This window comes from Eptatretus burgeri, chromosome 13, assembly GCF_056783735.1.
Source record: "Eptatretus burgeri isolate ZD-2024b chromosome 13, Ebu_testis_v1, whole genome shotgun sequence".
NCBI lineage: Eukaryota > Metazoa > Chordata > Myxini > Myxiniformes > Myxinidae > Eptatretus > Eptatretus burgeri.
Genome location: NC_140973.1, coordinates 69,874,957 through 69,890,520, shown reverse-complemented (window position 1 = coordinate 69,890,520; position 15,564 = coordinate 69,874,957). Strand labels below are relative to the sequence as shown.

At 41.6% G+C, this 15,564-nt stretch overlaps 1 protein-coding gene across 9 annotated transcripts in view; it reads left to right on the top strand.

Moving 5' to 3' along the window:
• MCM8 (minichromosome maintenance 8 homologous recombination repair factor) overlaps positions 1-15,564 on the top strand; it is a 125,419-nt gene that overhangs the window by 47,001 nt on the left and 62,854 nt on the right. For 8 of the 9 annotated variants that reach the window (XM_085852875.1, XM_085852882.1, XM_085852880.1 and 5 more), the window contains 2 exons: positions 2,526-2,608; positions 3,116-3,265. In XM_085852875.1, the coding sequence (XP_085709001.1) occupies positions 2,526-2,608; positions 3,116-3,265 (233 nt within the window). Of the gene's footprint in view, positions 1-2,525; positions 2,609-3,115; positions 3,266-11,027; positions 11,112-15,564 lie in introns of those variants that run through there. The other variant, XM_085852884.1, reaches the window with a different exon arrangement.

Below are 15,564 nucleotides of genomic sequence, written 5' to 3'. Positions count from 1 at the left end.
AATGTTAAATTTTTTTGTATTACGGAAAAACTCCTCGACGGATTTCGACGAAACTTGGTGGGGGGGGGGGGTTAGGTATGGTCCAAGGATCATGCCATTAGATTTTGGATTTGGTCCCCCCCCCAAAAAAAAATTGTTAGAGAAAAATATTTTTTTTGCATTTCTACATGTTTTAAGTGATTTCCAACCCCCCCCCCAAAAAAATTGGTAGAGAAAAAATTTTTTGCAACTTTTTTTTCAACAAAATTTCAATTTCTTTTTATTGCATTTATACATGTTTTAAGTGATTTCCAACCCCCCCCCCCAAAAAAAAAATGGAGAAAAGAACTATAACTGTCAGCACTGTTGACATCATATTTAATGAATAAGATATAAGGTTCACTTGAGTGACCCAGCAGTATTGGCGGCGGAGGTTTTGCACTCTCCCGAGTGCTCCCCCTCTAGTTTCCTTTTTAATGTTTTTATCTACCACACTATTTTTTTATATGCCCGGTATATGTATATGTATATGTATATATATATATATATATCGGGGCGTATTATGTGATACCGGTCGTCCGTCCGTCTGTCTGTCTGTCTGTCCGTCCGTTCCTGTCCGCACTCTAACTCCCAAAGTTTTCAACTTTCACGTTTCATATTTGGTAGATAGGTACAGACTGTGGAGACGGTGTGTCATGACATACGTTTATCATCTAAAGTGGTTGCCATGGCAACGAGGATGCTGTTTTCCATGTCGTAGCACAATTCTGTGTATACCTTCTTGTTAGGGCATATATTGTGCTCACTTGCGCTCTTGTTACTGATTACAATATACAAATACATATATTGCTTTATAATTATACTTCACTGCAATGCTTTATAAAAAATATTAATTATTAGACTCGTCTTTAAAAAACGATAAATGTATAAACAGGCGAGCATTGGGTGGCTTTGACACCAACTCTGGTTATTAAATGACTACAACCTCAAATTAGTTGTTCTTCTACCCTTTTTACGTCATGTTTGTAATATAATCTTACGTCGAGCCTTCCACCTTCTGATTGGGTCATTTATTGATGCAATTTTGTTGAGAAAAGATGTATTTGGTCTGTGGGTTTGTGTGTGTGTATGCATCAGTCAGAGTTTCACCATTTTGAAAGACAATGTGGATTATTCCTTGTGTTGAGGACTATCATTGCATACTCATCATTATCCTCATCCTTTTATGAAAAAAAAACCGGTGAGGATATTGTAATCGGGTCTGTCTGTCTGTCTGTCTGTCACGCTATCTCCTCCTAAATGGTTGTGCAGAAATTTACCAAACTTGGTGGTTATGATCACCAAATGGCAAGAAGGTGCAAGAGCAGTATCATTTTTGCCCCGCCCCAGGGTAGGTTAAAAAGTATCAAATTCCGAAAAATGCAATTACGGGCACATTTTAACAGATTTTTCAAATTAAACTTTGTATATGCAATCAACATTGGGGGACGCACAAAATCTGTAACGATTTTTTTTCATTTAACCCCCAGATTCATGTCTCGGAGGGGGGGGGGGTGGTAGTACAAACCATTGTGACTTCATGTCACAATGGTTAAAGCAGAAAAAAAAATTCAAAATTTTACATTTCGCCATTTCTGGTGGAACTTTTTTGCCAACTTTCAACTTTTCTTTTGGTGGGAAGCGTGGGGATTTGCGATGGCACGCCATCAACTTCATTCGAGTTGTTTTTCTATTCAGCTTCGACTTCTAAACAGATACTCAAACATAATTATGTAAATAATATCTTGAAAAAATATAAAAGGTTTCAGTAAACAATATATATATATATATATATATATATATATATATATATATATATATATATATATTTATTTATTCATACATTTACTTCAGTATATGTACTTGTTTGTTTATTTATTTATTTATTTATTTTCCATTTCAGGAACCTTTGTAAGGGTGTTTTTGATACATCCTAGATAAGAGATGTTTATTTGGTGAGACTAAATACCTTATTTGGCAATAAACTGGTAGCTTGTACCTGTTGCTACATTTAAGCTTGGGGAGTAACGACTGAAATCTCTCTATCCGGGTTCTTCCCGACATTTTTGTTCTTTGTTCCTTTCACATTTCTTTCTACTTTTTCACAATTCTCTTTATTCATTCTAATTCTTGCTTTCTCTTTATTTATCTTTCTTTATCCATCTGTCTAAGGAGAAGTGAATTCTTGCAAAAAAATTTCCGTAAGGCTCACTTTGGCTGTGCCTGAATGGGTTTGAGGGTTGTGTGGTGGCTGAAACCTGAATCCAATCTAGGTGATGACTCGATCTTTGCTCTTGGCTTATTCATGTTCTTTCTGATGACTCCAATGCAGTATTTGGTCTTCTATTTGATTAAAATGTTTTCTTCTCTGTGGAAAATTTTCAGGTACTATTCTTATTCACGTGTTTATAATAGTGGAGGTGAGTGAGAAAAATCCACTTTTAGTCAGGAAAATGGCTGATGTGCAGTGTCTTACTTGTCCTTCACATGATTTTTGTGTTTTCCAGCTTACAATGAGATGCCAGATGTTCTTCAGAAAGTGCAATCTTTTGAAACGTTTTTCATAAAAAGACTTGAGTTGTACAACAAGGTATGCTGCTTCAAGCATGAGGTACATGCACAACTCAAAAAAAAAAAAAAAATGCACTGCTCTGTTTTTTTTTTTTTTTTTTTTTTCATGGGAATTGTTCGTAAGGCATCAGGTTCTGATTTTTTATTGTCTTGCGTATTTTTCCCATTTCTCACCTGTTGACATTATTTATTCATCTATCCATCCAACCATATATCCAAATCCCTTCGGTAAGATGTAATTTAGGATATTCTGAAGGTTTTGGTTTTTAATTTTTTTTTTATTTTTATAAATGCAAATTAACTTAATTGATTGCTCATTAAGATTTGCCAGTGTTAATATTTTGTGGCACTGAGGCAACCCCAAAGAGAATTTGTATTTGAGACACAAAAACAAAATAATGTAAACTTTTAGGTGAATGTTTACATTTTCTCTCCAATCCAATGCTCAAATTTTGCTTCAACATTGGGAGAGCAATTTCCTGTATTTAATTCCTTCATGCCACTTCACTTGTTACTGACAACGCAGGATGAAATAGAAGAGAAAGGGAGCATTCTTGTCGATTTTAAGGAGCTGCAGGAAGATTCTGTGCTGATCTGTAACATTCCGTCCTTTGCTACTGACCTCAGAGAGACTCCGGAAAGAATGCTGCAATGTATGGGCTTAGCTATTCACCAGGTGGGAATGCATGCCATCATGAGACAATCAAGAAATTTGTACTTTTCTTGGATGAAGTTAATTTTACATACTTAATCGAAGTTAATCGTTTGAGGTTTCATTTCATGCGATCATTTGCAAGTTAGGTTTTTCTCAAAATTCTCCATCTTTTATCAGATTGCCTTTCTCTGTAACATTCCTGATATTCATGGCACCATTAACAATGTTTCCTTTTTCCAATTTTTTTTTTTGTAAATAACTGGTGATTTTTGTCCTCATTTTTAAAGTTGAATTACCTCCGCCACCGAAGGTGTATGGAGGTTATGTATTCGCTCCTGTCTGTCTGTTTGTGTGTTAATTGCCAGAATCTTTTGGATTTCGGCAATTATTTTGGTCGGTTGTATGTGTCACTCTGTGTCTGTCTTTGTCTGTTTGTTTGTGTGTTTGTTTACCCCGTAGCAGCCACACCGTTTCAGCGATCATGATCAAACTGGGTACAGACCTCGGCCATGGTCCAACTTAGACACTTGTCGTTTTTGGTGAATCGAGGTCACAGGTCAAGGTCAAGGTCACCGAAAAACCGAAATTCTTATTTTCGCAATAACGTCCGCTAAAATGGTCGTATTGATTCAAACCAAATCCAAAATGTGCATCTTCCAATTCTGCATCCAACCATATGTCTCATTGGGGTGTCACACCAACACCCTTCTTCGCAGTCAGGGGTCGAATGTCAGGGGGGTCAGGTCAAAAATTTCAAATTGCGATAACGCCATTTCAAGTCCGATTTGACTTCCAAGTTATGATCATGACCAAACTAAGTACTATAACTCATGAAACAGCAGTACTATCGACTTGTAAGAACCAAATTGACTTCCAGGTTTTTGTTATTTCAGAGATCATGGAGCTATGACAAAGTTATTCCGGCAATTCCTTGCTCAACGAGCAATTTCATTTTATTTGTCTGTTTGTGAGCAGGATATCTCAAAAAGTTGTATACACATTCAAATGAAATTTGGTGGACAGGTTTGGTGTGTGATAATGACAAATTGATTCAATTTTGGTGAAGATCAGGATCTGGATATGAGAATTAAAATTTTTTAAAGTGATTCTTCACCATTGAGAGATAGTGCCAAAAATGACATATCAAAACGTTATGGAGGAGTTTTGACCAAACTTGGTAGATGAGTTGGGAAAGTGAAAATAACAAGCCAATTCGATTTTGGTTCAGGTGCGGATGCAGATCCGGCTTATCAGTTGGATACAAAACTTAAATAGTTCAGCCTGGAAGAGGTGTGTGCTCTACTGAGTTCTGTTATAGTTACCTCCACCACTGAAGGTGAAGGAGGTGATGTTTTCACCCCTTTCTCTCTGTTTGTTAATTGCCGGAATCCTTCGGATTTCGGCAATTATGTTGGTCGGTTGTGTGTGTCATTCCGTGTGTCTTTCTGTCTCTGTTTGTTTGTGTGTTTATTTACCCCGTAGCAGCCACACCGTTTCAGCGATCATGACCAAACCGGGTACAGACGTGGGCCATGTTCCAACTTAGACACTTGCGTATTTGATGAATCTCGGTCAAACGTCAAGGTCACCGAAAAACCGAAATTCTTATTTTCGCAATAACGTCCGCTAAATAAAAGTCGTATCAACTTCAAACCAAATCCAAAATGTGCATCTTCCAATACTGCATCCAACAATATGTCTCATTGGGGTGTCACACCAACACGCTTCTTAGCGGTCGGGGGTTCAATGTCAGGGGGGTCGGGTCAAAACTTTCAAATTGCGATAAAAACGACATTTTTAAGTCCGATTGACTTCCAAGTTATGATCATGACCAAACTAAGTGCTATAACTCATTAAACAGTAGCACTATCGACTTATAAGAACCAATTGATTTCCAGGTTTTTGTTTTTTCAGAGATCATGGAAATATGACAAAGTTATTCCGGCAATTCCTTGCTCAACGAGCAATTTCGTTTGTTTGTTTGTGGGCAGGATATCTCAAAAAGTTGTGGTCGGATCGGCTGAAATTTTGTGGACAGGTTTGGTGTATGACAAGGGACGAACCTATTAGATTTTGGTGAAGATCCAGATCCGACTACTGGAATTTTCTTAAGTGATTCTTCACCATTGAGAGGTTGGCTAAACTAATAAATAGCATGATATCTCAAAAAGTTGTGGATGGATTCAGATGAAACTTGGTGGACAGGTCGGGTGTCTGGCAAGGAAGAATTGATTCAATTTTGGTGTAGATTCGAATCCGCATCTGGATACGAGAATTGTTAAATTTTTAAAGTGATTCTTCACCATTGAGCGATCGGGCCAAAAACGATGTCGTACTGTGCAGCATGATATTTCAAAAATATAATGGGCCCGATATGTTCTTGTGGATCAGGCATTACGTGGCAGAGGGATGAGCTCCACCGAGTGTTCTTCTAGTTTTAGTTGTTTTTACATGCCGGCCCCTCTCCCTCCCACCACTATTTTACCTTGTTTCGATGAAGTTTTACGAGTGTGGATATGGCACAGGCATGGTGGGCTGAGTCACTTCCTCCCACGTGTCTGGGTTTCCTTTCGTCAGATACTGATATGTGTAAGCCACCAACGGTTTTATTGTTTTTCAATACATAGTCTGTATGTGCTGTACTATTGGTAAGAAAATATCTAAATGCATTTGTGCCTCGTTATGCTTATTTTTTTGTGTATTGGACTATTGTATCTCGTTGATTGACTGTTTGAATGCCCCATGTGGTTTGCATTTGTGTTTTATGGTTTCTGGACAAATTGAAAATCATGTACAACCTTAAAATGGGTTATGCAAATAATTTTCAGGTAACCCACTAGGAAATGGGTAACCCATTTTCTTGGAAAAAAAAAACAAAACAAGAGAAAGAGAATAGTGAATAAATGCTTTACTGTTGTTATTGCTCAAAATTAGGCAATTTTATTATTTTGGTTAAAGCTGAAAAATCTGTTAAAAGTTTAAACATCTTTACTTTTTCATGATTAGAGGTCACACGTAATGCTGGAGAGAACAATAAATATATGAAAATTGTTAGTGGATAGAATATTAATGAATGATTATCTTGTGAATTTTTGTCTTATGGTCTCCCACGGTTTTCCTGATGCCAAAGACTGTCCTGTGCAACATGAGTTTGGTCTCCCATAGCAACGGCCTGCTCAGTTCAATCAAATAGTTCCATGCAACATTCAGTGCCCAATTGGCAAAATATTTGGGTTTCAGTTGTCACCATCATTGGTTGGGGTGGGGGTGGCGAGGGTGGGGGGGGGTACAACAACAAAAACCAGAGTGGTGTCAAAGCCACCCAATGCCCGCGTGTTTATACATTTATCGTTTTTAAAAGACTAGTCTAATAATATTTTTTTTATGAAGCATTGTAGTGAAGTCTGATCCAAGTAATTTTAAAGCAATATATGTATTTGTATGTTGTAATCAGTAAAAAAAATAGTGTGGTAGATAAAAACATTAGAAAGGAAATAACGCACCAAAAACTTTGACATTTTAACGCTGACGCTCAACGACAAGTCTAATAATATTTTTTATAAAGCATTGCAGTGAAGTCTGATCCAAATAATTTTAAAGCAATATATGTATTTGTATATTGTAATCAGTAAAAAAAATAGTGTGGGAGATAAAAACATATGAGAAAGGAAATAACTTGCACCAAAAACGTTAACATTTTCACGCTCACGCCGGGGGTATCACTATAGCTCTCTGTTCTTCGAACAGGCTAGCTAAAAATTGACTCGAGATTTGTACGTTTTTTTTCCACACATGTTGCAAAAAAAACTGCTTCCATTATATGAATGGGCTCCTTGATTTCCAAGAAGATATAAACAGGTTATTTGCCCTGAAATAAAAAAATAACAAATTCACAACAAATACCAAATAAACACACAGAGAAAATATTTTGTGCCAAAAATACTGAAGTACCTTCTATGAATTTACCAAAAAACTTTCAGTAAATGACTTTTTTGATAATTTATTGTAATTGAACTAGAAGAAAAAAAAAATGACCGTTTTACAGCCATTTTTCCCTGCTGTGCAGGGGTTTGGCTTTTTCTTGAGGAAATGTTTTATGGCCGGATGCCCTTCCTGACGCCAACCCTGGTCGCCTCTTACGACACACAGGGATATGGTACACCTATTTTAACCGGGGCATACACCGGGACCAGTACACTGGCACTCATTTCGCCGACCTCGGAAGGATGACAGGCTGAGTCAACCCCCTGGTGTTAATTCAGCAGCCAACGGGGCTTGAACTCAGGACCCTTGGATCCCAAGCCGCCACCCTAACCGCTAAGCCAACACCAGGCTTGAATTAAGACTAGAAGGATGCAAAAATATTATTAATACAATGCTGAAAATGGAAAGTGACATCCAGAGAGCAGGTCATGTTACAGTGGCAGCATTATTAATGAATAAGTCGAACTACCATGCAGTATCATTTTTATTTGTAATTATGATGGCATCACAATTATAACAGTGCATGTGCAATGGTATTTATCAACATTATGCAATAATACATTACCGACTTGCCTTGCCATGAGAAATGCATCTAACAGAAAAAGTAATATGTGGTGTTGTGACTTCACAAATATTGAGTCTCTGAAAAAGGTGCACCAACAAAATGGATTTCATTTGGACTTCATTGCATCCCGAGTACACATATTAAATGAATGGCAAGTGTCTAGTATAAACGGGTGAGCATTGGGTGGCTTTGACACCATCTTAGGTTGAAAAAAAAAAAAAAAATTAATATCATTTGTTAATTTCAACTTCACTACACCAATAGTATACCCCAAAGGAACCTCCATGCCAAATATCAGCATCCAAGTACACATATTAAATGAATGGCAAGCTTCTAAATAACTTGCACCAAAAACGTTAACATTTTCATGCTGATGCTCACGCTCACTCTCACACCGGGGGTATCACTATAGCTCTCTGTTCTTCGAACAGGCGAGCTAAAAACGAGAACGCACCCCAACAGCAAATATCTCCATCAGGCTGAAAATTGAACAGTTTATGTTTTTGTGAAATATCACTTTAAAAAAATTTATAGTGTCCGGATCAGTTTCAGGATCTTCACCAAAATCAAGTCCATTTATTCTTGTCACATACCCAACCTGTTTACCAAATTTCATCCGAATCCGTCCATAACTTTTTGCGATATTCTGCTCACAGACAGGGGTGCAAACATAACTTTTGTCCACCTTTGGTGATGACGTAACAACAACAACTTCAACAACAAATGTTGACAAGCACAGATCTATAATCTGTACCCTATTCTGTACCCTATATACGTATAATCTGTGCCCTATTCTGCACACTTCAATTATAAAACTGTCGGACACTGCTATTTGTGGGTCATAAAGTGTGACCTGCTAATTAGCGCTTCACATATTCGCGTTTTTTTTTTTTTTTTTGACTTCAGGCCTCGTCTCCTCTATCCACCCAGGAAATTGGAAACCAGCCAACATCACAGCATTACATAAAGGTGCAAAAACGGATTCCCTTAACTACAGCCCAATTAACTTATTTTACTTCCAATTATCAGCAAGGTCATGGAATCCATCATTGCTTTTCTCCAACAGCCTCATCTCAGATCATCAATTTAGATTCAGACCTGGTCACTCTACCTTGGACATGCTGCTTCTACTCTCCAAACAATGCTGGAGGCCCTCAATCTCAGACATGAGATCAGTGCCGTCTCTGTGGACATATCTCGAGCTTTTGATACAGTCTGGAATCCTGCCTTGTTCTCCAAATTGTCTGCCTCTGGAATCCAAGGCCAACTCCACTCTTGGATGACTGACTTCCTCCGCTCTCATCGATAACATTTAGCTCTCAATGGAAACCTTTCATCTCGTCAAAGCTGGAGTACCCCAAGGTAGTGTTCTCAGCCCCATATTATTCCTAATCTTCATCAATGCTCTCACTGACCCCTCTGGAAATTCCTCTTTATCTCTTTGCTGATGTCACGGCAGAGAGTGGAGTAATCTCTTATCCTTCTGACAGACAGGCAGCAGCCTCTCCCGTCTCCTCAGACCTTGACAATATCACAAGCTGGTCAAAATGTTTTTTGTTTATGCATCCATATTGTCCACTCTCTGTGTATTCTCCTTTATCCCTTGTTTGTTCATCTCCGTCTACTTTCTCCCTCCGCCCTGCTGTTGGTGTTTCCCCTTTCTCCTGCTGTTCCCTTTTTATGTTGTCCTGATGTGTTCTGTGTAATCGCTTTTCCACGAGCTGAGACCATGTTTTTCAAATGATGCTCCAACATTTTCAGTCCCTGACATCGCGGCGTTTTTCAGGAACATATCCCCCACGAACAGCCGAGTTTGACAGGACAATATTTACCATCAATCTTTGTCAATATGAAAACTTGAGATGAACTTTTTTCTTTGTTTATTTTATCTATTTTCTTCATATCACCAAGGCTTAAATTTTTTTTAAGCACATTCTTTTTTCGTCTTTTTTTTTTTAAAAACAAGAATGACAAATGGGTTTTGCGGCACATTTTCTGCTTGACTGATGCACAAATAAAACGAATTCTTGTGCAATTTGTGCAACCATGATGTGCTTAATTCTATTTTTAGATCCTCGTAGAGGATCTCTAAGTCTTACTCACGTTGTTGTTCTTCATCTTCTTCTTGTGGACTTTTTTATTTCACAGTCTACAGTTTTCATCGAAACTTCCTGAAACTTGGCATATATATGTAAAAATACCCTGCGCAGACAGTAACCATCTCTGATTTTGAAAATTCCTCCGAGAAAAAAAAGTTATGACGTCAAAATATCTCCGCTAATGGAAATCGCCGAGAGAAAAATCTCCTAAACTAGGCAAGCTTTTTGAATTCTGTTTGCGGGAATCGAACAGGGCATTAGCAGAGATTAATTACCACACATATGATGTCAAATATGACGTTACCGCACATATGATGCATCCAATGACGTCGTATCAATTTTTTTGTTTCACAACCCAGAGTTTTCATCGGATCTTCGTGAAACTTGCCATGTATATGCAGAAAGCCCACGCGCAGGCAGTAACCATCTCCGATTTTGGAAATTCTTCCTAGAAAAAAAGTTGACGTCATAATATCGCCGCTAATGGAAATCGCCTATACCATTATCTCCGAATCTTGGCAAGCTGTTTGAATTTTGTTTGCGGGAATCAAGCTGGGCATTAGCATAGATAATTTATCGCAAACCTGATGCATCACAATGACGTCATATTCGTTTTTATGACGTCATCATTTAGAGGACGAGGATCTTAGCTCATTTGAGCTTGTTATTTCACTCAGGGCTTAAGAAACAACTGAAATGTATCCTCACTATAATTCACGGACCGGTGTTTGACTGTTTGTTTCTGATTTTGCAAGTTCATTGGTCAGTCGATTTGATTATTCTATCTGTTTGTCAATCGCCTACAGGTCACAATTTAAATCCGATCTTCACGAAACTTCACCAAATTGTCATCTCAACTCAGTCGCCCATTGATTTTGAGGTCGAAGATCAAAGGTCAACTTGAGCTCGAATTTCTAAAATCGTCATTTTTCATCCGATTGACTTGAAAGTTGAACAGGATTGACATATTCAGATCAGGTATCTCAAGTCCCGAATAAGTGTGCATGCATGCTTATTTTTTTCGAGGTGAAAATTCCCCCGACACTGCCTCTATTCGGGTCGACCTGCTCATTAAAAAATCGTTCTTGCCACCCTCAGGTCATATTTACACCGGCGAGCGTGTAGGGTGACAACGTTGTCCCGTCGAGAGATGTCGTCTTTAATCCCGAAATTCCTTCATCTGCCAACGATCTCCAAGTACGCATCTTGGCATTGTAATGTATGTATTTGAACAATAAAATCCATGTTCTATATTTGTCACATTTCGGGTTTTTCCACCCTGTAATCTTATTCGGACCTGCACGCTTATTCGACTTTTTTTATCCCCCGCCGTGTGGTGGAAGGGGGATATTGTTGTCACCCAGGTCGTCTGGCTGTCCGTCTGTCCGGGCGTCAACATTTATAGCTGTGAGTGCGATAACTCATAAACTGAAATGAGGACGAGAGAAGAACCTTCAGAGTTTAGGCTTTATTCCATTTGATTGAAGCCGCTTCTACGGGCACACCAGGAAATACAGACGCAGCATGGAGTACAAGCAGTAAGGTACACACGCGCAACTAATCACCACAAAATAAATCAGTATTATATATCAATCAGTATTCTCACCATTCAATGAGCACCAAGTGAGCCGCCGACATAAAACGGCAATGCCCCAGGGACAAACCCCGCGGCCGAGCCGAACCTCAGCTTTATCTCTTCTGTGCTCGAGCCGGGCAACATGTGATCACACGTCACGACCTTCCATTCACCACATTCTCCCCGTCTTTAAAATGTAACTAGAGGCCCAGCTAACGCACCTTGATTACTTCAGCGCTACAGGAGTATACATTTCAAGCAATGCGAGCTATCTAAACTACAGAAGCATACATGCCAAGCAGTGAGGATTATTTTGAGTTGTAGGAGCATGGTAATGAGCATCGATATATTATGTAACGAGCATATAGGAGCATGAGCATCGAGGATGCCGATAATCCCCTTTACAGATTGAGTCGGCGAGGGGGTATTATTCGCCGGCCTCTCCGGGAGTAGATGGCGGTTTCACTTGAGGGAGGCTTCCGATCCTCTTGGTGAGCCTCGACTCGTACCGGAGATGACTCCCCGATCGCTCTCGGGTGGAACGCGGCAGCTCCGTCGTCACCCTTCTCGGGTGGAGTCCCCCTGGGGGGGGGAACACCTGGGGAGGGGATGTCAGAGGGAGGTGTGCCAGATGGTGGTGTACCTGCGGGAGGAGTGCCTGAGGGAGCCAAATGACGAACCGACACAGTGGTCTCCCTGCCATCCGGGAGCCTGACATGAGCGTATTCTGGATTCGTATCGATGAGTTCGACCTCTTCCACCATGGGTTCATACTTGCTTTGTCGTACCGGGCGTTTCATGAACACTGTTCCGGAATGGGTTAGGCAGCTGGGCACCGATTGGCCGTCAACATAACGTCGTTGGTGAGTAAACATTCGTTCATGAGGAGTTGCATTGGTGGACGTGCAGAGCAAAGAGCGTATGGAATTCAGAGCGTCGGGAAGGGTAACCTCCCACCGCTCGGGGCCCAGTCCTCTTGATTTCAGCGCCAGAGTTACGGCTTTCCAAATAACCCCGTTATACCGTTCCACCTGACCATTACCCTGTGGGTTGTAACCCGTCGTTCGACTAGTTGCGATGCCGTGCTTTAATAGGAATTGTTTTAGCCCGGCCGACATGAAACACGGCCCTCTGTCTGAATGTATGTACGAAGGTTTCCCAAACATAGCGAAGAGGTCAGAGAGACATCTCACGACAGTGCCCGAGGTCATATCCGAGCACGGAAACGCGAAAGGGAACCTTGAATACTCATCAACAACAGTGAATATGTATCTGTTGTCTGTCTCGGTCGGCAGGGTCCCTTTGAAGTCAATGTTTAGTCTCTTGAAGGGAGAAGTGGCCTTGATCAGTCTGCCAGAAGCCGAACCATAGAATCTGGGTTTTAGTTCAGCACAAACAGGGCATGAAGCATTCATTTGTTTAATATCTTCAATAGAATAGGGCAGGTTCTGTCTGCGTATGAAATGTGCCATTCTGGTTACCCCCGGGTGGCAAAGAGACACATGGAGGTCTTGCAAAGCCCGACTGATTGCCGCCGAGCAGTAGACCCACGAGAAGGTGTCTGCAGCAGGGTTTTCCCTCCCGGGCCGGTAAACAATGTCGTAACTATAGCAGGCTAGGTCTATTCGCCATCTCATGATTTTTTCATTCTTAATTTTCCCGTTATTTTCCCCATCAAACAAGAATGCCACGGATCGTTGGTCCGTAACGAGCGTGAAGTGGTTTCCCAGTAAATAATGTCTCCATTTACGCAGCGCTTCGACGATGGCGTACGCCTCCTTCTCTATCGCCGAGTGTCTCTGCTCGCTTCCAGAGAGAGTTCTCGAGAAGAACGCGACGGGTCGCCCAGACTGATTAAGCGTAGCAGCTATGGCGTGATCTGAAGCATCGGTCTCCACCACGAAGGGCACCGAGCTATCGATCGATAATACCACGGAATTACTGATATCGTCTTTGAGGTTGTGGAAAGCTGTTACAACAGCGGCATCTGGTGGAAAGTTTTTGCAATGCACTAGGGGATGTATTTTCTCGGAGTATTGCGAAATCCATCTCGCATAGTAAGCGAACATGCCGATCACCCGGCGCATTGTCTGCAGGTCCTGAGGTGGGGGTAGCTCACAAAGTGGGCGCAATCGCTCAGGATCAGGCTTAATCGTGCCGTCGGCTATTGTGTAACCGAGAAGGTCAATTGACCTTGCCGAGAATACGCATTTCTCGTAGTTGAGAGTCAGATTATATTTTCTAGCAATGCTCAAGAATCTGTCCAGATTCATGTCATGTTCCCCCTGATCCCTACCACACACTGTGACATTGTCCACGTAAACAGAAGTGTCTTTGAGGTTTTCATCTGAGATGATGTCGTCCATAACCCGTTGGAAGCAAGCTACTCCATTCGTGACACCGAATGGGATTCTGAATTGGTAGAGTCGTCTACCTGCCTGGAATGCGGTGTAAGGTTAGTCTTCCTCTCGGATGGGAATTTGGTGATAGGCGCTTCGCAAGTCGATGGTGCTGAATATCTTATAATTGGCCACGCGTTCGACCATCTCGTCTATGCGCGGCAGGGGGTAGGCATCGAGTTGGGTAAAGCGATTGACCGTTTGGGAATAATCGACAACCATTCGTTTCTTATGGTTCTGACTGCTGGTTACCAACACCTGTGCGCGCCATGGCGAATCGCTCGGTTCTATAATTCCCTCTTCCAGTAATCGCTTGGTTTCTGAAGTGATGAAATTCATGTCAGCAGTGGTATATCGCCGCGATTTGATCGCTATCGGTTTGCAGACCGGCGACAGGTTAGCGAACAGCTGGGGGGACGTTACCTCCGCGGTAGTCAAGGCATTTAAAATCAGACGAGGTTTGCTTCCTCCAAAGGGTATTTCGACGCTCGTGTGCTGCTTGAGGACATTATGACCCAGAATTACATCTGCGCATAAATCACGAAGCACCAGTACCCTTACATCCCGATGCGTGTACCCTTTTACGTCCAATTCGACATTGCAGTACCCTCGTACGCGGGACTGTAGTGATGTGGCGGCCATGCATACCGTATTGTCTGTCGGGTGGATTTTGCATTTCCTGCCCTTCACTAGCGAGCTGTTGACGAAACTTTCAGAGCTACCTGTATCAATCAGTGCCTCAGCCATATGCCCGTTAATTCGTACGTTGATGATAGCCTTGGATAGATTCCCCGGGGAGGCTGCAGTTAGTTTATTTTTGCGAGTAGAGAGCCGCAGAAGTGGGTTTATTTCTCATTGGAGTAGATTTACATACCCTGGAATAATGCCCTTTCTTGTCACAGTTCATGCATGTGGCATCTCTGGCGGAGCAATTTTTGGCGGGGGTGCCTTTTGTACCCACAAAAGAAGCATTTACCAACCGGAGTAGTTGCTGAGGAGTTTGACGTGGCCTGTGTATCCGGCTCCTCGGGTGTTTCTCCATCCCCTATGTCTGGCTGTGTCTGTGCCAGTGGGGTTCCTTGAGTTCCCACCGTAGCAGCATTCATTAGCAGCATCGGTGTCCCAAATGACTCAGATTGCTGCTGTGCCGTATCCATCGCTCGAGCCTGATCAACTACCTTGTCAAGAGTGGGTTGCGCTTTCTCTAGTAAGCGTTGCCGTATGTGGGCTGATCTAAGTCCTTGGATGAATGCCTCCCGGGTCCCTTCCTTTCGGTGTTCCTCGGCGCTTACGGCCCGGAAGCTGCAGTCTTTTCCCAGCTGATTCAGAGCTTGCAGGAACTGATCGATTGTCTCCCCGGCTGCTTGCCTGCGTGTGTTGAGAAGATGTCGTATGTATACCTCGTTCTTGCGCTTCACGTAGAGCGCTTGCAGCACGTCGATCGCTGCTTCGTAAGTGTCGCACTCCGAGAAGAGCCTGTATACGCTGGGCGAGACATGATTCACGAGGGCGGCCAATTTGTCAGCTCCCTCTTCGATGATGGTCAGATAGTGTGAGAAGGAACAGAACCAATGCGACCATTTCATTTCTGAGTCAGTCGCGTTTGGGTCTGCGTCGAACCTATCGGGTTTGTAGATCTTGTTATGTCCATCGTTGGTTGAGAGAGCCGAGAAAACCAAATGGAATAAATTGAAATG